The sequence below is a fragment of the Thunnus thynnus genome, chromosome 15, assembly GCF_963924715.1.
Source record: "Thunnus thynnus chromosome 15, fThuThy2.1, whole genome shotgun sequence".
NCBI classification, from domain to species: Eukaryota; Metazoa; Chordata; class Actinopteri; order Scombriformes; family Scombridae; genus Thunnus; species Thunnus thynnus.
The window spans coordinates 4,019,211-4,044,992 of NC_089531.1; the positions used below are offsets into that span (position 1 = coordinate 4,019,211).

General features: G+C 38.7%; 1 protein-coding gene across 2 annotated transcripts in view; it reads right to left on the reverse strand.

The window, feature by feature from the left end:
* Window positions 1-25,782, reverse strand: part of LOC137198237 (tenascin-like) — a 67,163-nt gene that overhangs the window by 1,813 nt on the left and 39,568 nt on the right. For both annotated transcript variants that reach the window (XM_067611942.1, XM_067611941.1), the window contains exons 7-19: window positions 25,542-25,695; window positions 23,505-23,774; window positions 18,308-21,514; window positions 15,409-15,531; window positions 14,947-15,090; window positions 14,151-14,270; window positions 13,018-13,167; window positions 11,812-11,942; window positions 10,969-11,095; window positions 10,120-10,271; window positions 5,320-5,416; window positions 3,864-4,019; window positions 677-840 (exon numbers count right to left, since the gene is read on the reverse strand). In XM_067611942.1, coding sequence (XP_067468043.1) covers window positions 677-840; window positions 3,864-4,019; window positions 5,320-5,416; window positions 10,120-10,271; window positions 10,969-11,095; window positions 11,812-11,942; window positions 13,018-13,167; window positions 14,151-14,270; window positions 14,947-15,090; window positions 15,409-15,531; window positions 18,308-21,514; window positions 23,505-23,774; window positions 25,542-25,695 — 4,995 coding nt within the window. The remainder of the gene's footprint in view (window positions 1-676; window positions 841-3,863; window positions 4,020-5,319; window positions 5,417-10,119; window positions 10,272-10,968; window positions 11,096-11,811; window positions 11,943-13,017; window positions 13,168-14,150; window positions 14,271-14,946; window positions 15,091-15,408; window positions 15,532-18,307; window positions 21,515-23,504; window positions 23,775-25,541; window positions 25,696-25,782) is intronic.

Sequence of the window (25,782 nt, forward strand, 5' to 3'; positions counted from 1 at the left end):
TGAACCTACAGAGAATTCTCAGTGACTCTGCAGCTCCCCTCAGATTTACGGAGCTTTATAGTGAGTTTCAGCTCATTGTTTAGCTGTCTGGCTGCAATTTTACTGTTTTGGTACACTCTCAAAGCTCTCAAAGTGTCGTTTTGGGCCGCAGCTGTTTTCAGAGAAAAAGCTCTAAAAAGCCACTGTACACTACCTGCTAAGCACCAAATGGTGAACAGACACAGTTAGCTGTAGACTAGCTGCTGAACATAGTGGAGCATTTAGCAGCTAAAGAGCCAGATATGTCCCTCATGAGTTGATAGAGAGCAAAATCAGACCTAAAAGAGAATGAATATTGGACTTACATTCATCACGTGGACAGAAACATGACTCCAAATGAATGATAATGAGTGAGAGTGTTGGTGCAACAGTCAAAGTCAAACAAATCTGACCATTTTAATCAGTTATCACTCTAATTTTCTGTTATTCCCGCTTCTTCAGATGGAAACACAAAGCACTGAAGGAACTTTTAGATCTTAAATTAATTTGTGAGGTTAGTGTCTGGAGCTGTTCACGTCCTGTGACTATTTGGTCACAAATACCTTGATTGTTTGTCATCTTGAGTGGCTGAAAAAAGGGCATCCTTTATGTTACTATGGTAGGAAAAACATCAAATGAGATTTTAGAGTGAGGTTACCTGGTGTTTGACATCGATGCCATACAGGCCGTTGAGGTTTGCCTCGTGGCAGTTCTTGTACCACCAGCCGCCGCGGTATGACATGGCACAGCGGGTGATGAATGGCGCTGAGTCACGGTCCTTGGTGGAGAAGATTCGACTGTTGTGGTAACTGAGGGAGTCGCCTGAGTGGAGAGATGAAACAAAGGTGAGGAAATAAAAGATAAAACCTTTCTGCAGAGATTACAGGAACAAAGTATTCAGATACTTAAGTACAGTATGCTCTACTGTACTGTAGAGCATACTGTACTTAAGTACTGTATATGCTGCCACTTGGTGACATCATCAGAGACCATAATGTATGTTTCCATAGTTGTGCTGATGACACACAACTGTATACCTCCGCTGAACCAAATGATGCTGCAGCTATAATCTCCATTACTACCTGTCATCTGGCAATAAATAAATGGATGAGCAATAATCCCTTAAATTTAAATGAGGACAAAACTGAAGTCGGCCCCAAGACAAAAAGAGAAATGCTGTATAAAAATCTGGGGAAATTAACTTCCTGGATTAAATCTGAGGTTACAAGATTTTATCTTAGATTCAGATCTAAGCTTCAAGTCCCACATTAACAAGGTAACGAAAACATAATTTTTTCACCTTAGAAACATAGCTAAAGTACGACCATGTACAAATCAAAAAGATGCTGAAAAACAGATTTGAACAGATTTTAGCTGCTCTACACTAGCTTCCTGTGACATTTAGAACTGACTTTAAGGTCCTCCTTCTCACATACAAAGCCCTTAGTGGGCAAGGACCAAGCTACACTGCTAAATCTCTTGCTGACTATCTGCCTTCAAGAACACTGTGATCATCTGCAGGCAGTTTATTGGAGGTTCCCATCAACTACTGAGGGAAAATTGGGGATGCAGCCTTTGTCAATTACATGCCAAAGCTATGGAACACGTCACTTATCATGATAGATATAAGGGAAGCCAGTTTGCTAAATATCTTTAAAAGAAAGCTAAAAACTTGTCCTCACTTTAGCCTTAAACTATTTTCCATCTTATGTTGCATCAATGTTTTTTTTTACTTTACTTTTACTCATTTTCATGTGAAGCACTTGTTGCATGTAATTTATTTTGTTGCAAAGCACTTTGAGCTGCATTTCTTGTATGAAAGGTGCTTTACAATTAACATTATTGTGTGATTGCTGTCTCCTCTCACTCCGGTTTCTTAAATTTACAGATTCTCTCTTCCTTCAACTTCCTTTTACATATATCATTCATTCTAATGTTAAACTAGTACAAATCTCTGGGCTTCAAGCTCTAGTTTGAGACAAATACATTTTCGTCATCAAAATGGAGATTTTTTCCTCTCATTACTGGGAATGTCTGTTGGCTCAGTGGTTTAGAACACTGTTCTCACGATCAGCTACCCCTTAGATGACAAGGTTGTGTGTTCGGTGCCTGCTCACTGCAATGCTCCTCATAATATTGCTCTCATGTACAAAGTTGCTTCACATCTTTATCCTGTACCATAATTCAATTCCACTCTAGCTTACATTAACATTATTACCTAAAATGTGGATTGATATGCTTGTTAAAGACATCTTTTCCTGTGCTACATAGCATGTGTGACTAGTCCAGTGGTTTAAGCTCATTTCTAAACATCTTTTAGATCCAAAGGTTGTGAGTTCGAGCCCTGCTTAGGGCGGAACTCAGTAGAGATGAAGGAGTCCAGGTGATGTCAATCTGCTTGCTGAGCTGAACTGCTTTTTTTTTGTCAATTTAAAGCAATTGACAGATTAAATAGCAGAATGTGGCCTGGCATTGCTGTGTGACATGTTAGCTCATGTCGCACAGCATGTCTGTCTTACAAACATGAAGGTGTAGGTTCAATTCCACCCATTGCAGATTTTAATCTTGCTAGATTTTTCAATAGTGTTCAGCTTCCAGTTATGCACTCTAAATTCGCTTTCAGCAATCACATGCAATTTCTACAGAAATTGCATTTTCTAGATATTATTATTATTATAAGTACTCACTTAAAGTACAAATTATGTAGAAAAAACAGCCTCTGTGAGTGTTATATTATCATAACATAATATAATTAAAATAAATAATATTACATAACTGGATTATGAATACTGAGGCATTAATGTGTGTAGGTCTGCAACTTACAATGATTTTCATTATCAATTAATCTGTGGATTATTTTCTCAATTAACTTATTAGTTGTTTGATCGACAAAATGTCAGAAAATTGTTAAAAATGTTGATCACTGCTTCCCAAAGCCCAAGATGCAACATAAAATATCTTGTTTTGTTCTGACCAACAGTCCACAACCCAAAGATATTCAGTTTTCTGTCATAAAAAACTAAAGAAACTAGAAAATATTCACATTTAAAAAGCTGGAATCAGAGAATTTGGACATTTAAAATAAAAAAAAGGACTCAAAATGGTTGGTCAGTCATCAAAATAGGTGCTGCTAAATTTTCTGTTGATCAACTGATTGATTAATTGACTAATCAATGCAGTTCTAAATGTGTAAGCAGCATTTTAACATTGAAACTAATCAAGGTGAAGTTAATTTTAACTTTTACTGTGTACTGCAGAGAAGTCTGTCTATAGCAATGCATCATATCTTATATTCACATGTTTTTAATTTTCAGTTAATTTGTTGGACATTTTACAGTAAGGGAGGTGCAATGTGGTTCAAATTAAAAGAAAAAATGAAAAAAATGTTATGTTTTTGTCTCTTAACAATTCTTTAATTGACAGAAAATACTTGTTTTGTATTAGTGTTAGCATATTAGATTCTTTCTTAAAAACTATTTAATTAGTGCGTCTCCCTTGTACTACCAAACTACATTTCAAAGAGACGTCCTGCGAATGAAGTAACACAGCAGCTACTTTTAGGAAATTATTAAAAAATAATGAAAAAAAATACATACAATGTATTACAATCTCTATTTTTTTTAATCATTTGTACCACATTGAACCACAATTTCTGTAAAATATCCTAAAAATGAACTGTTTTAGTTGAAAATTAAGGGACCTGTAAAAGAAACATTAGAAATGTTTCACCTGAAACTGTTTTACTTCCACAGGCTCATTCAGGAAATGTTATTAAAATGGCATTACTGGAGCTGAACACCCCATTTCCCATCAACACCTGTCACTTCCTGTCTTCTTCTTCTCACCTGCAGTGCCACTGTATCCGCCCACCGTTAGTCTGTAGTTCCTCTTGGCCACCTCGAAAGTTGAGTACTTGGCGAACACCGACTCATGTCCATCACGCAGGTCGACACGCAGACTCATCCTGGTCGTCGCTGTGAGGTTGTGTATACTGTCAAGACCTGAGATAAAGAAGAGATAAAGAAGTGTATTTTCAGACAAAACTTCCTGTTAGATTTATTGTAGAGTTGTTTGAAACCATGCAGATGCAGAAAACAGCATCTCCAAATTTCCACATTTCATTTCAACTCACTACTCACTCAACACAAATCCCAAACTTATTTCTTAGTCTCACACCATGGATAGGGTGCTGAGAGGGTTCGGTGCCTTGCTCAGAGGCACTTTGATGGTTTTTCATAAAGGGACTCATTTACTTTTCCTTCCCAGAATTCATGAACATCTGGTCAGCAGCCCAGATAAACTGTTTTTGTCACCAGTTCTTCTGCTGAACAGATTAAAGTTTGACTCTGTGACAAAGGAAGACTGTGTTGAGATGAGGATTGTCTTCTATTTGAGCACCAAACATTTGTCCTACGACCTCTCTCTGCTTCCACATTAAACTGATGTTAATGCTGTTGGTTGTTTCAACTACAGCAGCGAATCAATGCTACTGACCATCAAAGTTGTTTTGCTGAGTGAAATTTAAAACTTTAGAAGACATTTTAAGACTAAAATATAAAGACATTTAAGACCTGTGTTTGGGGAAATAATGCAGGAAGTTTTAAGTAAACAGGTGGCACATGATGCTTTTCTGAGTTTTAGAAGCTGTTGAAGCTGAATTCAACTGATGAAAAAAGCCCATTCTGAAAGTACCTGTGCAGATTGAAAATGTGAAAAAGGTGAAAATAACAAGTAAAAAAAGTATGCCTTTACATTTCTCATTATAATGAGAATATATCTTGTTTTATCAAGAAAATGTTTTTGTTATAACAAGAAACTTTTTCTCATTTAAATGAGAAAATGTATTTCCTTATTAAGAAATACCTTTCTTTTTTTGTGACAAACACATTCAGCTTTATTTTTTCTTCTACAGAGACACAGCGTGGATAATATCTTTCTCTATATGCTAACAACCCCATTTATATTGCTTAGTAAGAACAGGATTTGATTATGTGAAAGAAAGAAAGTAAGATTTGCTTCATTTATATGTTCACATGCATCCATTTCAGCAGCAGGAACACTGATGTTTTTCTGAGATGCAGATACAGTCTAATATTTAAAACAACTTTATAACCAGTTTTGATTCTCAGTATAACAAGAAAATATACTTATTTTGATGTGAATAAGCAAAAGCAAAAAAGTTTTCTCATTGTGGTCAAAATAGTGATCCATTTTTCAAAAGTGGTTCAATCTGTGCTAAATTTCCATGTAAACCTGGCTACTGGTGTAAGTATTCTCTTTGATAAAATGCATCTTTCTCACCCATCCAGAACTCTCCACTCAGATCTCCGAATCCTTTGACGTAATCCTTCCAACCTCTGAAAAAATCCACAGAGCCATCCTTCCTCCTCTGAAAGACCTGCAGACAGGAAACACACAAACACAGTCAGTTTTCTATCTCAATATAACTTGAGCTGTGTCCCAAATCCAGACTAAATCTAAGCAGTTCTCAAGTGTGTTTCAGTGTGCATGTGACAAGATAAAGTAACAAACTAAAGACTAAAGAGACTAAAAAACTAATTTTTCTGAATGTGCTGCATATTCATAGATTCTGGATTTTTAATCAGCAAAAAGGTAGAGATATCATTTTAAGGATTTTCAACAAGGCAATTGAACTTTTTAATGTAGAAAACCCATATTAGAGACAAATTATTATTCAAAGCAGAGTATTTTTGTTTTGTATTATATTTCAAAGGGACCAGTGTGTAGAATTTAGTGGCATCTACTGATGATGGTGCAGATTGCAGCCAACTGAATACCCTCTCGCCTTTCCCTCCTCTTCCAAGTGGGTAGGAGAACCTATGGTGGCCGTGAAACTCACACAAAATGTGAAAGGCCCTCTCTAGAACCAGTGTTTGATTTGTCCATTCTGGGCTACTGTAGAAACATGGTGGTACAACATGGCAGGCTCTGTGGAAGAGGACCCCCCACTCCCTATGTAGATATAAAGGGCTCATTCTAAGTCCCCCTCCACTCAAAAATGTTTTTTTTTCTTTTTGTTCCTTCAGTTGGATGTTTTTCTCTTCTCTTATGTATGTGCAGAGTTTGTTTTCACATTCATCTCCTGAAGGAGGAAATCTCAGTTTAACATGTGTACCTATGAGCATGATTTGTGACATCACAACTAGTCTGGAGCCAATGCTGGTCCAGTATGCAACTTACACAAGTATGAAACCTCCAGTTAACATACACTGAGAATGTACAGTGGGCTTCAGTGGACAGTGAAGCAGGAGACATCTTGTGTCCAGCAGGAAAACTTCTCAAATGAAATATACTTACATATTTATAGATTCTGAGTTTTTACATGAGGGAGAATGAGCAGGTATCATTTGAAGGATTTTCAACAAGGTAATTGAAACATTTTTGTGGAAAATCAATATTAGACACACATTATTATTCCAAGAAGAGTATTTTTGTTATGTATTATATTTTAAAACATGTCAGGATCTTTAAGTATGTTGATTTATTGTAGACTAAGTGCAAGAAACTATAAAGATTAGTCTTTAGTATTGTTGGATCTTCACCAGCCGGCCACATGTTTCAACACTCTAAGAGACAAAGGGAGTCCTCAAGAAACTCAATTTCCCCTGAGTCCCCAGAGGCTGCTGTTATTTACATGCTGTCTGTTAAATGCTGCACATTGCAAAGGACTCCAACATCCATTATTCACCAAATTTAGAAACCCGAATCTGTTGAGTTATTGATAACTAACATTGTATATGCTTACAGTGTTCCTCATAGTGTTGCTTTTGCTGCTAGCCATTCAGGTTGAACCTACTCTGTAGGAAGTGTAAGAATTTCAGTTCATTATTGGAATATCACATTTTCAATGCAATCTAGTGAAGCTGTTAGAATTGGCTGTTAATTCAAGTGTTCCCCTTTTCAATTAAGACACAGTGTGCCACAGAGCCTGTGAGGTAGAGCCACAGCGTGCCACCAGCCCTGTGAAACATAGAAGTTATCCTCTAGCTGTTACTGCCATGCATTCCAGCCTGAGTCAACTTTAAAAGACAATCCTCTGACTGTTACTGTCCTACATCTCAGTTAGTGCATGACTTACTAATGTAAACCTGCATTAGCCTTTACTGGCCCTAATCTTTTATGCCCACTTGAGCCACTAGATGGTGCCATAGCTACCCCTCTTCCACAGGAAGCTACTCCCCATAGTGTAAGTTACCACATTGTTTGGTTAGGCTAGTGTACTGCCCCAGCTACACAACAAGGTGTCTGCCATGCAACACCATAGCCAACCACATTGTTTTGTTGTACTAGACAACTGCTTAATATCACCCTCCGCTACAGAGACAACAATGGAGATAATTATTTCTTCCCTATCACAGAGCCTAGAATTTGGCTACCCTGAATTCATCAGCAAGCTCAATTTAATGAACTGATAGTACCATTTGGATACACGACCCCCACCATTGGCTATCATAATTCACCTCTAAGAGCCAGTCACATACAGAGACGAGCTGGCACCAACTTTAATCCCACTGTGGATTTTGATTTTCAGGACTTGATTGACCAACCCAAGAATTTATCACTGGGCCAACCAGCATAAGGCAAGACATGCTGCACATTATGCTATGTGCCAGTAACATAAATACTTTGATTAAAGGAGTAACCATATTCAGGAACTGTACCCGCCTGTCCATGAACAGGAAGGGACTTGCTCTGCCCCCCCAGAACTCTGCAACCCCTGGGATTGGCTAGGATGCATCTTCCCGGTGGGCAGACCAAAACTTTAAAGTGTCTTATCTGAGACTCTATGTTGTTTTTTAGGCTGTTTTCTTTGGGCTGCTGCTTGCTTTTATCTTTATCTTCTTGTTCTCTGCCATGCTGGTGGAAAGCTTGCATTTTGCTAGTCTGAAGATGTGACTCAGAGTAACAGGAGCTGAAACCTCAGAATGTAGAGTCATGAGTTGAGGATCAAGCCTGATAGAGCATGAGAGCATAAACCAGGAGCTCTCTTCCAATGGAAACTTTTCTGGTCCGGACCAGCCGATTCACTCATCATTACAAGATCAAGACTCCAGCCTCTCACCCCAGCACATTGGACTCCATTCTCCACAAGAAGCCACCCCAAGGAGCAAGCAAGTATTTCTACAAAACCTTCATCAACTTGCTTGAACCCTGGTGCTTTCATGATTTGTAATTTCAACAGGCAATTCCGAACTAAGCTGTTGTACCACTGATTTGACTTGCTGCTTCTTAGGTAACAGTCATCTCATCTGTTTATCAGGTCTCTCATACCAACTGCACAATGGATGACACTACATCATGCATTTGAATTATTCACCAGTCATAGCCTTGTGTACCAGTTTTCCTTTTCCTCTTGTGTCTTGTTTGTAAAATGTTGTAGTGTTTAGTACTTGTAGCTGTAGTATTAGTAATAAATGTGTATGTATCTAAAGTGGACTTTGTGTTTTCTTGTGCTTGCATCCGAGTCACTTAACCTTAAATGACCTATACCCTTGCAAAATCATAATTAAAATTAATAACAATCATAATTCTAATTGACCTCTCTTGTGTGGCCAACAAGGAGTACTATTTCCCTATAATTATACCTACTCTAATATGAGTTATGTCACTGGACGAATAATTTCATGTTGGAGTTGTACACAATAATACTTCATAATTGCCCCATAAAATCATAAAGATATTTGAGAGCACAAATTCCTACAAATACTTCCAGGGCAAGAATGCACCAGGCTTAGAGGAAAGCTCCATCCTTCATCCGTGCATATGCACTCACATTGAACTTATGACGCATCAAAGTAACCCCTCACTGCATGAGATAAGGAAGATAACACAGATAATACGCTTGGAAAATTGTTGTCACTTCCAAAGCAGGAGGGGAAACAACTGAGCCTGCCAGCTCAAACACTGAAGCGTCATACAGGTCTACTACCTCAAAGGATCACCCTCACAACTGTCCAAAGGGGGGTGACAAAGGCTGTATAGGGACACTGAGCATAACTGCCATGTCTACCAACTGCGTTGAGACAGGCATTCACACACTAGAAGCTTTAGAAGTCCATATGCAGAGATTCTGGTCCAGAAGCATAACCAGCCAATGGACAGATCAGATGATGACCACAGCATCTCTGACCACAGTTCAGAACATGATCACTGTCCATCGGACAATGACAGTGCCTCTGAGTGCCTCTCTGCCTCTGGCTACCTGGAGCATTACAGCCCCGAATGACAAGTTAAGAAAAACTTAAGGCACAGGAGCTTTAGTGCTCACTCCTCACAATCATAGACAACGACACAGTCCACCCCTGCACTGACAGTAAGACAGATACCAGTGCATTACTTTTCCTGCAATTACATAGGCAAATTTGGGTTTGTTAACAACAGCAGCAACTTCAGGAATTCTGAACTCAGCAATAGCCAGGCATCCTGCTATTAGTTGAGAAAAGCCGAAATTCTGATTCAACCCAGACATCACTGTCCAACTTTGCAAGTACACTTGGATCAACTCTTTGGCAGTATTTTATCAGTAATTTCACTTTTGCAAAACACTAGCTTAGGGCATACCAATATGACCTTGCAGAACTAGTCACACACATGTCCTTACCCAACACAAGTTTAGGAAAATAATATATGGCCAATCAAAACCATGATACGGCCATTGGGACACCCCTCTGCAGCAACACCTGCCTGAAGGACAAAATTATAAATTCTGCCAAGATCAGACTGAGCACAACATTAAGTAGTCAGTATTGTCATCAGATCCAATGAGTGAACCAACCAACCAACACTTTTGGACACTCCAGAAATGGCTTTATCATCATGCATCTCACTTTAAGAAATTTACACCTCTAACTTTCCTGTTCTCACTAACCCCAATGAATAATCTGCCCTGTTATTATTAATTCTTATTAATAATTTCTATTGGTTTTAATAATTAATATTATATTTGATAATAAAAATTATTGCTGATAGCCAAACCTGTAACCAAGGCCCAACAAGTATATTCTATAGTATGGAACTGAGACACATTTAAGTGAAGGGAAGTCAATCAAACTGATGATGTAACTGATGATGTCACTGTACCGTCCAGCCTCCTCCGTCTGTCTCCATGTCGCAGTAAACCTTCATCGGCGTCCCGAGTTTCCCCTGTGGGAAAATCTCCACCACGCCTGATGTCCTGATGCCGTTCATCAGCTCCTGGGAGCAGTCACTTGGGAAGGGGAACTGCATGGTGCCTAAGGAAGAGGAGGGAGTAGGAAGGCAAGAGGAGCATGAAATATATAGTATGGCGGGACTTCTACTAGTTATTAAAGGATAAGTCTGTTTTTCTATATTTTTTTTATTGTCAACTAATCTCATGTTTGGAGCCAAACCAACAATGAATTGATCTTCTAATTAGTTCTGTGTGTGTATCCAAAGCCTGATATATCTTGTTCCTCTGTGCTGTAGACCTCCCTTGTTGTCCAAAAACTATTAAAAACACATCAATGAGCTACACTGCTGCACTGGGTGACATGTTCCTTTATTATGAAGAGTTTGGTCACGTTAGTTTGTTTAGAAATGGCTCTAAGACTTAACAGTGATCACATTCTCAGTCTCTGGAGAGTAGTTCTGTGTAAGAGAGTGGTTCTCTTGACTTTATATTATTCTAAGTTCTTTGAGAGTTTTATAATGTAGTACAAAGTCAACAGGTTGTGATATGTAGCACAACAAGCTAGTGAAGCTGTAAACAGAACTGTGTTCTGTCCTTACACTGAACTTCTCTCCAGACACTGAGAACATAATTGCTGTTATTAGTCTTTGGAGCCATTTCTAACCAAACTAACATGCCCAAACTCTTTATAATGGAAGAAACACCCAGTCACCCAGTGCAGCAGTAACTAATCCTTTGTCTTAACCAGAACAACATTGTGATATAAGAAGCTGTTGTACCAGTGGTGAAGTCAGTGGAGATGGTGGAGCCTTCTCCTCCCTCTGCCTGTAGCTGAACGGTGTACTTGGATCCAGGATCAAGCCTGGTCAGGTTGTACTCTGTTACTGTGGCATCCACAATCACTTCCTACAAAGGAAAAACCATGAGATTTTTCATGGAAGTAGTTCAAACTGGTGGTCAAAAACTTGTCACACCAGCTTGTTTAAACCTTCTGTACAGATTCATTTTTGCTGACTTTCGGTGCATACATTTGTCTTTCTTTAGCACATTTTAAACTGTCCTCACCCCACATGTACAGTATCCTTTTTCAGCACAAAGTCAACTATAAGTCTAACTCATCATTTGGTCAATTTATCACAGTATAAAATTTCAAGAACCCAAATTACAAGACAGATGACACATGCGCCCATAAAAATATACTAATCTTTAGTGATAATCATTGAAAATATTATTGAGGTGCAGTTCGAGGTTGTAAAAAATAGCTTCAGTATTTATACACACAAATACAACAGAAAAATGTAGGATATAAAATTATAGTAGTCTATTTAAATGTAAAGCAATTTTATCCCAACTCGTTTATTTGCGTCTTTTTCATTGAAAGTAAATGTATGCCTCCAAGTTACTGAATATATGTATAATTCAGTTTTTAAAATTTCCTTCAATAATGTCATTCGGTCTACAGACGTAAATGAGATACAGTGTGAAGGACATCAGCACTTTCAACTGGTTTTCTCAGCTTATGTCTACATGATATATAAATTCAGTTACAGTATAAATTTAGTTATGTAACTATAGATAAAACATACTGGGACTCCAGAGGGTAGCACAAAAAATATTCTCACTTTCATTTCTTGACTTTCAGTCTGATAGGTCAGCCTGTAGCTCCCCACAGGCTTTGAGGGTGGTTTCCATGACAACAGGGCAGTGCGAGGGGTCACCTGGCTTGCTTGGAGGTCACGTAGTTTCCCAGAGCCTGGACAGGTAGGAGGTGGAGTAATTACAGTTACTTTCAACATACAGTAAGTATGAAAGTTTCTGCTTTATGATGGATTGTTCATCACTTTACTGTTGAGTCATTTTAAAGAGGACATATTCTGCATATTTCAGATGTATATTTATATCCTGGAGTTCTACTGTAATATTTTTTGCATGATTAACAGTTAAAAACTCCTTATTTATCTTATACTGGCCCTTTATGCAGCCCCTCAGTTCAGCTTCTGTATGAAACAAACCATTTAACTCCTATCTTTTTAAGACCCCCCTCCTGATGAGCCCACTTTGTTCTGATTGGTCAGCTTCAGGAGGGTTCCTCCAGCTCCAGAGGCTATGTAAACAAACTGTAGTAGCAGGATTTCACTTCTTTTTCTCCTTCTTTACTCCAAATGTCAACCTCTCAAATCTATCCGTACATACTGAAGCTGAAATCAAATGAATATGAAATATGAGTGGACAAAACATGGAAAAACCTTAGCAACCGAGGCTAAGGAACAGATGGCCATTTATGGGCATGTGTGAATGATCTGATGTCATCACAAGGAGGAAGTAGAGGTAACTTTACAAGCGAAGCGTTCAGAGCAGGCTGAAGCCCTGGCTTATGACTTGCAGGGAACATTTCTACATACGTTCACCTTGTGTTTTGTAACTTTGACCATGTTTAACATTCGACATCAGAACGGGATATAAATAACAGAAAATGACAAAAAGCATATGTCCTCTATGCATCATTTGAGTCAGTGATATATTTTCATTCATAATGTCATTCTAGACAAACTGCCCTCATATCTTTGTAAACTTATTTCACATCTTCCAGTCATAATCCTAAAAAACAAGACATATCTGCTGTCCGTCCCTGATGTACAAACAGAGAGGGGAAAGAAAGCTTGTATGTTTTCTGCTGCAGACACTTTGTACTCAATTCAAGGCAATTGTAAACTCTATTCAAAAAGAGTTTGCTAACCTCACTGGGTTTAAATAAAGGTTAAATAAATAAATAACTCTTTAAGGCCATGTTTAAGGCTTCGGGTTTGTATGTGTTTGTGTGTGCTTACCGCTGGTGGTGGTGAAGCTGGTGGTGGCTGCTGGGCTCTGCAGGCTGCCCAGCTCGCTGGTTATGGTGACGGTGTAGGTGGTGGATTCTTCCAAACCACTCAGCTGCTGCTCTGCTGCATTTCCAGACACTGTGATCCTCAAAGCTGCATCTGAACAAATGAAACTCTGATTCATTAGTTTACATTTCACTCAGTTTACGACCACAGTCTTATTATTTTGTCCTATTTATCTTATTTTGTCCAGTTTTAAGTTTTGAAGATACTGAATTGATCATACATGATTTAATTTCCTCACAATTAGATTACTATGATGGCCCCTATACCTCTCTCTAGCATAAATCAGAAATCAAGTCACAGGCTTTGAATTGTTAAAAATGCAGCAGCCAGTCTTCTAACACAGAAGAGACTATATTACTCCTCTTTTAATGTCCTTCTACTGACAGCCAGTTGGTTTTAGCGTTGATAAAAAAAGAAAGTCACTTCTTAAAACTCACTATTATTGTCAGGCTTTCTTATAGTCTTTATTTATTGACTTATTTATATTTGTTTTTAATGAAATATATGATGGTAATGTGGGTTTATTTGGTATTTTATTCTGTTCTTTGCTTCTTTTATGTCTGTCTTCTAAAGCACTTTGTAATTGCTGGTTTTCATGAGTGCTATAAATCAACTTTATCTTATATTATTTCTATACATTGCCAAGAATGACATGTTTCTTGCCCCATTACCATTGGATTTTGTTTTAGTCTCATTTTAAGATTTCAGCAAGTAGAAACAGGGTTCTCTGTGCATCTTCCCACAAAATGCAGCTGAATACAGTGCTTCTCAGTTCGAGGACAGCAGACTTCCAGAGAACAACAGGGAGCACACCCATAAATTCACTGCTTTGTTTTCACAATTAAAGGCTATGAATTTATCGGTGTGCTCCACACCCTTTTGTTTTCTGGATTTCAGCAAGTACTTTTGATGAGTGCAATGTGATTATTAATGAAAGAAATAGTGAATAATTTGAAATAAATGAGAATTAACCTTTAAGTTTTGATTCAGTTGCAGAGAAGTTACATGTTTGCTTTTTAATAAGCTACAGAACTGTAGTAACAGATGCAAAACAAGACAACTGCACTGTCACTTACCTTTCCCCGAGCCATAAACAATGGCATATTTATCAATGGCAGCCAATGCTGGACGCCATAACAACAAGGCCTTGGTGTCTGTGATGTTTACGGCCTGTAGGTTTGTAGCAGGGTCAGGGACTGAAAGAGTGAGAGTTAAAAAAGAAAGAAAAGAGGAAAAGAAAATCTATAATAGATTTAATTTGTACAAAAAATGGTCAAAACAGGGCACAAAAGTGACAAAAACTATAAATAATCTACTAAATGTACATGGAAAAATGTGCAGAAGAGGCCAAAAACATCAATAAAGTAAACACAGAGAGGATTTCACACTGTGTTTGGTTTGTCAACAGTTACACCATCAGCAGTGGGAATCATCTGAAAAGGAAAAAGTATTTTGAAACAACAGAGAGCGCTGGAACAAATCCAGGATGAGACTCCTCTGAGAAAACTTTAATCTATCCACAGATTGTTTCCAGATACAGCACCTGCTACAGACATTACGAAAGATGTGACTTTTAAATTATATGAAGAAAAAATGCACAAGGAAACATATAGGTTTAGATTGCTGATAGATTTAAAAACTTTCTTCATCTGTCTTGAAGTTAGTGAAATATAAAAAAGAAAACAGGAAACTGGTTCTGGATAAAATCATGCAGGGACATTATGAAAGTCAAAGGTCAAAGGTCAAAGCAGCTCAGTTTGTAATTTTTAGCATAAAAAACACAGAATGTCTGAAGTTTTTAAGACAAACTCGTCTTGTCTTTGACACAATAAACCAAAGTGAAGAGGGAAACCTGTGTGCTGCAGTGCTTACGTGTCATGACAGAGTCTTTGACGGGGTCGCTTTCATCCAGTCCAAGGATGGAGATGACGTTGACCTCGTAAGAGGAGCCAGGAGAGAGCTGTGATAGGCCGAGAGAGGAATTGCTGGAGTCCACGGACACAGACACCGGCTCACCTGCACAGAGAAGATGGAGAATGAGTCATATATTAGTTCATTTATGTTTTCTATCCCTTTTCAGACATGGAATGTGTAACATTGCTGGCTTCATCTACCTGTTAAAGTGATGGCTTTTTTTCCTTATCAACAATTTTCATTTATTAAATATACTATTTCAAGACACCTCTTCATCATGGAATAGAAGGTAACAGACTATTCATCTCTGCCTAGTCTGTTAGGTTGATACATGATTCGTCATGTTTTACTGCTTATTTGAGGGTCATGTAAATCCAGGAAGCACCTGTACATTAGTAATACATGAATGTAATTTCTCACCTTCCTTAGTGTGGGTGTAGGTGACCTTGAAACCACTGACAGGTCTCTTGGGTTTGGTCCAGGACACCGTCAGAGAGTTCTCTGTCACTTTACTGAAGATTATGTTGGATGGAGGCTCTGGGCCTGGATGGTGAGAAGAGTTCAATGAGGGAGGTGATTGAAAGGAAGGAAGGAAGGAATGAAGTGAAAAAGAGAGGACATTCACAAAATAGGAATTAAAAAGATGTAGAAAGGAAGAACAATGTGAAAAAAATGGAAGAAGTGAAGTAGGAAGAAAGTAAAATAATGTGGACACATAATGCAGCAAGTTTCATGAGGAGATATAAATAGAAAAAGAAAAAGGTTTATATTAAATAAATAAAAAAATAAATAAAAATAGTGAAAACACAATAAATCTTAAGGTTTCGTGTACAGGAAACAGTGTACACAATTATTGTTTATTCATCCACACATTTGCAATTAGTGCTCCAATGAGTTTTTGTGTATATATGTACAGTGCAAACATATATACAGTATACAGATCATATACAACATAAGGTGTCACAATTAAATGCAGACGATGGATCCTGAACAGCAGCGAAGGAGAGAATGAAGAAATGATTAGTTAGCTGGTCACTTGAACCTGAAAAAAGAAGCGTGGCAGAAATGACAGAAGTTAACACAAAGAGAGAAAAGTCATTAAAGTAGAAAGAAAACAAAATACAGCTAAATATTATTTCAATTCAGTCTTAAGAGCTTAAAAAATGAAGAAAAGTTAATTTAGAGTCAGATTTTTTACCTCAATTATCTCAGTATTTTATACAAAATTTGCTACCTTTCAACCAAAAAACTGACTATCCTTTTAAAGACAATGGGTCCTTAAAAGTTAATGCATTACTATCTACTGCAGTAATTATAGGATTAAAATTCATACATTTTGAATTTTTAAAGGTGAAGACAGACCAAATGTGTAGAGACCAACCGTGGTCTTACCCTGCTTTGGGTGAGGGGTGAAGGGGTGTCAGTGAAGCTGGTTGTTAGCTTACCCTGAATGAGAGAAGACCAGAGCAGCAGTGAATGAATGATGTAATGTTAAGTTATGTTGTTTTTTTGTGTGTGGACTCTTTCTTGATGTCAATTCACCCACCAAGACCATCTGTCTTTGTGCAACCCTGGAATCACTGGGAAACAAATTTGTGGCTTTTAGTTGCATCTGACTTAACGTTAGCATTGGATGTTTACTTTAGAAGTGTCTGATATGAATGAAATTCAAGACTGAACTGGGGCGAGGTTGATGGAATTGAAAGTGAAGTTGATGGAAGCAGAGTTTTTGAATAAACAAGGATGTTAGATCTGCTTTTGATTCCTGCTGTCTTGTTTCTTACAGTGTAGACACAACTTTGGCTATTCATATAAAATCTGCTCAACATTCAGATTTAAAGGCTGTAGGCTTGATGCATGATAGCAGACAAAGAAAGTACTACAATTGAAATTTTAGGTATTTTTATGCAATGATCACTGTGAAACAACACATATTTAGGCTTTTGAGCATTTCTGCTCCAAGTTAGCTATGCTAAACTGAACAAATTGTTAGCTGGCGAGCTAATCAGCTGGTTAAAGGCCACTGATGCTAATGTCAACATGCAGCTACAAGCCACCAAGAACTAAATGAATTTGCCAGCACACAAATTTGTTAGCTAACAATCTGACATGATCTAAGTGACCAGTTATTCCATATTCAAACGTTCCCTTCTTGTTCAGCCCTGTATCCTAGAAATATTGTTTATATACGACTAAATTACCACAGCAAATATATTTTGAAGGAAACATAATGCCTTTCGAATTATGTTTTCTGTCAACATAATGAGAAAATGTTATTAAAGTATCTGGTAAATTGAAAAAATATTGAAACTGAATGTATCAGTAAAATGTTCACCAGCAACATATTTTTGAATTTTTTTTCCTGCCAAAATAGCCAATCTGGGAATGCAATATCTGCTGGAGGTGACTACAGCATTATTAAACTTTTTCATGCTTATATTTACACTTTGGGGGCACTTGGTTAACCTATACCAACAGAGAAAACAATTTAGTGGTATATAATATATAAAGTTCTAGGAGACAGGGTTGCCTTAATTCACAGTTGCACAAAAATTGGTCACATCTATTGCCTTTTTTTGAGATGCCAATTTTTTAAATCTAGAATTGCAAGCACAGCCACTTGTACCCAGAAATGTGGACATTCAATATGGCTATTACAAAGTGTGCCTTTATGACAGCACAAACTATGACGTTGCATAATCATTGACAAGCCAAGAAATTTAAACTTCATCTTGTCATTCATATCAGTTCACATTTGTGAGGTTCGACATCAAATACTTGAGTGTGACTTCATGGTTGAGAGAGTGTTGATTATTATATGGTAGTTTTTCAAATATTCATGAATGCTGAGGAGTGATTGCACAAGTCCAGTATTAACACAAAACACAGCAGCGTAGAAGGCTTTTTCAACATGAGATGTGCTGAAAACAAACAACAAAACAGGTTATATGTCACTGAACCAATGATTAAATGAGAAACATACAGGAAGATGAAACTGAAACTGTAAATTGCAAGCTTACAGTTTTCAAGAGCGCCACAGCACTTGAGCTCTTGAAATGAAAATGGAAGAAGCATTGAGTAAGTAAGCAAACATCTCCATTCATATTAGAAACATGTGATAATTAGTTAACAACTGAATTTGTTTTTAAATCAGCAAAACATGAAAGACATATGCGTGGCCAATTTATTTATTCTGAATAGATTAAAGTGCAAAATCAAGAAGAAAGGAACGAATTTTCTGACTTCACAACATTGACAGTGATGTTGTAGCATTGTTCAGTAGTAATTCATGTTGTTCTACTGTCACAATGACTTGTACCTGTACTGATGACAAGCTTGTGCAGTCTGGACAGAAGGCCAGGACCCTTTCCAAGTAAGGTCACAGTGTACTCGGTCTGCGGAGACAGATCCTCAAACTGGAAGGAGCGAGCTGAACCGGGAAGAACTTTTTTGAAGGTTTCGTCACTTTCTGTTGCAGGTTTGACTCCTTTGATGTTTTGGATGGTTGGTACCTGTGTGCTGACACTTTCAGATACTCTGTTTTCATCTTCAGTGTTTCTGTTATCAGCTTCTGTTTCTTTTGTTGGTTTATTTGTCCTTTCCTTGTCTTCCTTGCCATCTTCTTTCTCAGAGTCTTCTTGTTCCTGCTTTTTCCTGCTTTCCTTCTCCTTTGGCTCTTCATCTTTTCCAGCTTCTTTCTTGGTCACAACAAAGTTTTTATACTTCCCCTCAGGTGCATCCCATATGACTGTAAATCTGTCTGAGGTCCGGTCCGTCACTCTCACATGGTTCAGAGGTTCCCTTGTGACTCCAGAAGAAGAAACATCTGATCCCGTTGGAGATTTGGAATTACTGCCTGTTGTTTGATCAGTTTTACTGTCAAACTCGAGTTTTGCAGTATGATTTGTTTTTGGATCCTCTCCCCTTTGGCTCCCACCGATATTTCTCATCTTGGCTGTTATTCTTCTAGTTGGTGGTTGTCTCTTTGGAAGTGTGACTGGTCTTGAGGCTCTTGAATCAGAGGAAGTTTGTTTGATTATTGGTCTTCCTTGAATTGTAGTGCCAGTAGTTTTGGCTGCATTGACTCGCTCTTTCTGAATACCAGAGTCAGAGTTAGATTCTGGGGTCTGAGTTTCTTCTTCCCCAGATTGGCTGGTTTGAATCAGATCATTGTCCCCCTTTTCTAACTGGTTGGTCTGTGGTCTGACGGTAGTGTCATGGCCACCCATGTGGATTTCCCCTGCAGTGTCTTGATCTCCAAATTGTCTAATTTGGACTTCTTGGGTAGGGTTGTTGTAACCCTGCTGTCCAGATTGGTTATCTGGGAATTCAGGGGTATTCTTCTTTTCTGATTGGATAGTTTGACTTCCAACTGCAATGCTGCTGCTTCCATTTGGCTTTCTTTTGGGGAAATGCTTACTCATTGGACTTCTATGTGGAGGTTGAGGTGGTCTCAGGTTTGTACGGGTTCTGTTTCGGAAAGGCCCAACATACAGATTAGGGCGACGTGAGAAACTAACTTTGGAGGTTGGGTGATCAGAAGAAGGGACTCCATTAGTTCTAGTCTGGCTGAACTTGGTGGGCAAGCTTGCCCTAACTCTGCCTTCAGTGTCCTCTACTCCTGTCCCTGTACCTTCAGCTGGATAGGATTTTTCTTTGGGACTGGAAGGATGTGATGAAGAGGCTGGTGATTCAGTGGAAGAAATTGGCTCAGTGTTGATCTCCTTTGCAGGATTTATAGGTCGAAAAGGACGGGCCCGGACTCTCGTGTTTGGGCGAGTTTGGTTCTGAAAAGGTCCCACGTTTGAAAGGGGGCGATGCAGGTATCCCCCTTTTGGAGGAAGACGACGAACTGGGAGTCTTCCTCCTTCTGTTGGTGTTTTTTTCTGATTTTGTTCAGCTCCAGAGGATATAATGGTAGTTGCTTTATCTTTGTCTGCACTCGTATCACTCACTGGTGCATTTACCTCAACTGCAGATGATTCTTCTGAAGCAGATGAAGATGGCGACAATGATAACTCACTTGTGGGGGTATGTGTCGTCTCTGTCTCTCTAGTAGGGATGAGGTTTAAAGGTGAAGATGAATAGTAAGGAACTTTTAAATTTGGACGGGTTCGATTCTGAGAGGGTCCCATGTTTGGTTGTGGGCGACGCATGAATCCACCTTTTGGAGGTGTGCGACGGAAAACAGGTATGCTTCCTACTCTGAAAGGTACTTTTGGATCTTCTGGTGATACAGCACCAGTGGTACTTTTGGTACTTTTGTCAGTAGCAACATCTTCTTCATTGCTTTCAACTGGATCTGATATTTCTGAATTGGAAGAAGATGATGATGAAGGTGATGGTGATGATGTTGAAGATGAAGTGAGTGATGTTGATTCTACAGATGAAGAGGATGATTGTGAGGTTGATGGATGTGATGATGATTTTGAGACAGATGAATGTGGTGATGATGATGATTGTGAGGGTGATGAGGCTGATGGAGATGAAGAGAATGATGACAGTGGCTTCAGTCCTCCTAAAATCTGCTTCCTCACTGTTGCTGCATCATCAGAAAGGTCTGCAGGTTTGGACAGGTGAACAGAAAATGTTGTGATATTCAAACTGTCAAAAGTGTCTGTGAGGAGTTTATGTAAAGGATCTGGTGAATAATTGAGCTCAGTCTCTGTGGACAATGGCTTCAAATCAAAATTATTTTTCAGTGGCGTATCATCTGTTTCAGAGGAGCCCTGATGTGAGTCTGACGTAGTTTTTCCTTCCAGCACTGTTCCATCCCCTCTACACCCGCTGCCTCTGTCTGTCTTATGGGGTAATCTGATGTGTGTCACTTTAATTTTATTCATACACTTCTTCTCGTGGCTTTGACCAGCCCCAGTTGGCTCTGAAGACCCTGGATCAGCGTTGCTTCCCTGGACTGCTGTGCCAACATCTGGTGGATTTTTTGAGCCAACAGGAACAGTTAGATCTTCCGTGTTGGTTCCTGAATCAGTCCAAGATATTATAGCTGGATTTTTGTCTTCCCTCCTCTCAGTACTCGATGCCTCTACACTTGGGTCTCTCATAGTCAAAGCTGTCTCCTCCTGTGTCCTGTCTCCTACAGTGGGAGCACCTGGTTTAGGTTTTTTGGCTACAAACGGCACCTTCTTCTCCCATACTGGGGTCTTTGTGCCAGGGCCAACTCTTCTACCTCCAGGCACAACTCTGGTTGCGTTGAAACGTAAAAAGTTCGGGGCATTTGGCTTCCTGGAAAATACAGGCCTTTCAGCGAGTTTGAGCTTGGCGCCATCTTTTCTGCTCACCAGAGGTTTAGTTTTGGCAATCACAGTGGCTGAGGGGTCTTTGTTATGACCAGGGACACCTCTGACTTTCACAGAGTCAGCCTCGCTCCCATCCTCCTTCCTCCCCTGTTGGTCAAAGACTTGCCTCTCAGGGTTCAACTCTTTGTCTCTGTCGCCAAGTTCTTGTCCTGGTGCTGGTGTGACCTGTGTGGTCACAGCTGCCATGGTAACCTTCGGTAATGTATTCCCTAAAGATGTGAAGGGAGTGATCACTGTTAAGCTTATTGTACGCTGCTGTTTTTTAAAAATCCAGAACGTATCAGATCTAATAAAAGGAAGAAAAGCAGTTTTAATATTCATTATGATCATTATTATGTAAGAACAAACAAACAGCGAAGGGCACCGGTATCCATGTAAAACCTGCAAGGAGAAAATTGAAATATAATTAATGTTGAACTTGGACAGAGGAATTCAACACGCTTGGTATCTGTGTCACTGTTGAGAAGGAAATATCATGGCAGAGTTCAGGAAAACATAATATTTTCTTCTGAAACTCATAATTTTCTTTGCTCCCGGAGAGTTGAGGCTGCACCTCGCTTCATTAACTTTCTCCACGCTCTAATGCATTTTATATGATGCGTTCTATTGAATAATGAGGTGTCACATAAAGTTTCACTTGCTCTCACTTACCAGGAGCAAAACTGTTCTCACCTGAATACAGTTTGGACGAGACAGTTAACTGAAGCAACGTTGGAGCAAGATTTTTTCCCCTTTTGTTCCTTTGTGGTTAAACTCCAATTTTTATCCCTTTCTATATTTCTTTTAATCTATCTCCATGTCTCTTTGTTCTATATCTTACTTTTGCCTTTACAGTATTGCAGTAAAAACTTCAATTTCACTGTCCTTCAATGAAGATGAAGGATGGGGTTACCTCTTAAAAATCTCTTTCATAACCCACTGGATTATCTTAAAAATGAAACCCCATGAAAAGACCAAGACGAACAATGTGTTGGTCCATGTCTCAATACTTTCCAACAACCCTGTCTGTGGCTCTCAACACAAAGTCCATTGGTTCCTACTGAAGAAATTTTTACTCACAAATATATAGTTAATTTTTTAAAGAGGCTCAGTAATTACCTCAAACACTCTAGTACAGGAGGAAATTGTGCATTTGTTGGGCACTATTTTTAGCGGTGGATTAATCCACATTTGGTGCTCTAGTGAGTATGTCTGGCAGCAGGACGGTTTGTGTGCAATTAAATAAAAAAAAACTACAGGGTGTGTGTTCATGGTAATGAAGGAACCTGTCACCCAGTGCAGTGGTGTGGCTCATTGATGTGTTTTTAATAGTTTTTGGACAACAACGGAGGTCTACGGCACAGAGGAATAAAATATATCACATAATACTCGTTAGTAGATCAGTTCATTGCTAGTTTGGCTCTTTTCATAGGATTTGTTGCCAATAAGGAAAATATAAAATGTTGCCAGATTTATCCTTTAAAATGTTTTCATTGGTTTTCTCCAGACAGCTGTGATTCATTATATCATATTTTCACCCTTAGGAGCATTTATACCAATTAATTTACATAAATTTGGTAGCAAATGCAAAACCTACTTGAATTAAACATTTGAATTCTACTGTATGTACTGCTAGATCTGTTTGTTTCTTCTCCTTGCACCATCTTCCCTCTCATAATAAATGTATGAAAAATATCCAACAAACTATCTCACGTAATTGAAAATTTCCTGTAAGCTGTAGTCAATGTGACATTACTGAAAATTTGGTTTCAACCCTTAAGCATTTCACTATAACTTTTAAAATTCAAGTAAATAAGCAACAATTAAAGTTTAAGTTTGGAAAAAACATCCTTAGTCACTCTTGATTCAGGGTTTAGTACTCAAAAATTCAATTATTCTGCTCTTTTAGGGCTGTGTGGTTGTGGATTGACCAGATTTGACTGACAGTACTGGCAACGGGAACAAAGGACCCCACTACTGTCATCAAATTTTTTTAAAACTAAAATATTGCTAAACTTGGATCAGTGCAGAGAAATATGTGACATCACCATTTTCCAGCTGCCTGCCGCCTCAAACTTGTGAGAGAGTCAAAGGTGAAATCACAAAATAACCAAACTCTTCTAACGTATTAAGAAACTGAGAAAATAGGTTTTCAGGGCCTTTGACTGAGCTAAAATAAAATGTAATCAACCCCCAGCAGTTGACTTTGGTTTAACTCACCAGGAACTGTCTGAGTGGTTGCTGGTTCACTCTGACTCGAGCCTTTTTCTGCCACAAGTATGATGTCATACAAACGCCCTGCCTCCAGCTGCTGGATGTGGGCGGAGTCTCTGCCAGGTGGAAAGGTCATTTCTTGACTCCTCCCTGCTCCGTCATTGGGCGACACGGTCATACGGTACCTGTCAATCTCACCCTGTGACTGTTCCCATTGGACCACCGCAGACGTGGAGGTCGTCTTGACAATTTGGAGTTTTGTGGGACCAGAGATGACTGAAGAAGAAGAAGAAGGAGAAGAAGCAGAAGAAGATGTGAGTACTAACATTTCATTTGTTGAGAATATTTCCTGCTTGATGTCAGCCAACCCAATTTAGGAACCTCATGTTGCAGCCAGTTTGTATCACTCAGTAGATGCTAGACTGACCTGATTTTACAGATTTACCTCAGGTGTTCTTAAGTGTACATATTCCGAACTTTGTGATAATTAGGGATGTCCCACGCTAATCCTAAGGAAATGTATCAGGGCTGATTAAGACTTATTTTAATTAGAGCTGCACTGATGAATCAATTAGTTAATTGCCAAAAAAATCATCAGCAACTATTTTGATAATCAGTTAATTATTTATTTTTTGAGCAAAAATTCCACAAATTTTTTGGTTCTAGCTTCTCCAGAGTGAGGATTTGCTGCTCCTGTGCAATTAAATTGTTTAAAAACATCACCAAATTAAGAACACAATTCAGTTTTTACAGTCTCTATTCTACCAGATAACATGTACCTGCACTGTGGGAGTGCCTCCTAGGGGAAAAAGAGGGTGCACTCACACTTTTTCAACCTTTAATTTACCCTGCAGACTTGGCTCAGCACTCCTCCACCTCTTCACTTTCCTAAACTCACAGTTACTCTCATGCAGCCACAGCTTCTCGGCAGCTGCCGCAGATTACATCGTTCACAGGAAGGGCAGTGAGAGGGAAATGTTTAAACTCTCTCTGCCAGTTTGGAGATTTGAGCTGCTCTTGTCTGCCAATATATTGGTCAGAAGCTCCCTTCTTTAACTCATACACTTAAGAATGCATTTTTATGGGCACATTTTACATTTGTAAGCTTTTCTGTCAATAATAATGATTTCAGTTTCTGCTGTAGTTGATGAATATGGCTTTTTTCAACACTTTTTGTTGTTGTTTTTAACAACTGACATTGGAAAACAATTCTCTACACGAGAAAATATATGATTATAAATTAATTTTCTCTAAATCTAAACGCATTATTACTTCTCTCATCCAAGTTGCATGGGTAGGAGCTGTTACCTGCTTCCAGCAGAGTAATATTAATCTATGCACTAGCAGATGGACAAATGTTATCACATTGCACTCTGAACTAGTTTTCACCACGTTAGGATCTGAAACACCAAAAGCTGCTGTTATACTTTGTCAATACCTTAGACAAAGTTTGAAAACTATGACAGCTCCAGAACATGTGTGTCACAAGGCCACAACACTCACATGAGGGATCAGTATTTGGGAATATTCATATGTAGATTAGACCATTAGAGCCTATGTACCACTTAGGCCTTTGTGTGGTTCTGTAAGGCTTTTTAATGCCAGAATTTTGTTTTGAAGCTGCACCTAATATCCTTCATTTTGACAATATTTAAGATTTTTAGTTTTTCACCTGAAATGCAGAACTGTGTCTTAAAACAGTAAATTAGGGTGTTATGAGACATGAAACCTGGCACTGAATCCCAGACTGATAAAAGTTAAGCAGTTAAACCCACCGCAGAAGTTAAACCCACCACACCTCTTCAGTACTGCAGCTGTGACACTCTGAGATATACAGTATTATTAAACAATTCAATGAAATAACATTTTTAAAGAAGACAATTGACCACAAGCAGTAAAGGTAAAACAAAGTATTAGAAATCCAATATCAGTATAACTTTTCTTTCTAACATTCATTCAGCTTCAAAAATATTCTACTGTTCAAATCTTTCTTCAAATTGCCCAAAGAGAGAAATGTAAAGTAAATAAATGTAAACAGCTCACGGGTTGTGAATTCGGTCGAGCTCTTGGCTCCCCTCCTGCCGTTGATCTCTCCAGTGATACTGACGGTGTACTCCTGACCGGCTGCCAGGCCTGTCTGGGTGAAGGTTGTCAGGCTGCCCTCCACCTGCACGGTTATCTGCTGGTCACTCTCCTTCTGTTTGAATCACACAGAAAAGAAATTACAGTCAGTACAGAAACCTACATGAACTTATAACCATGGTGGGAATTTAATGAATCTTCT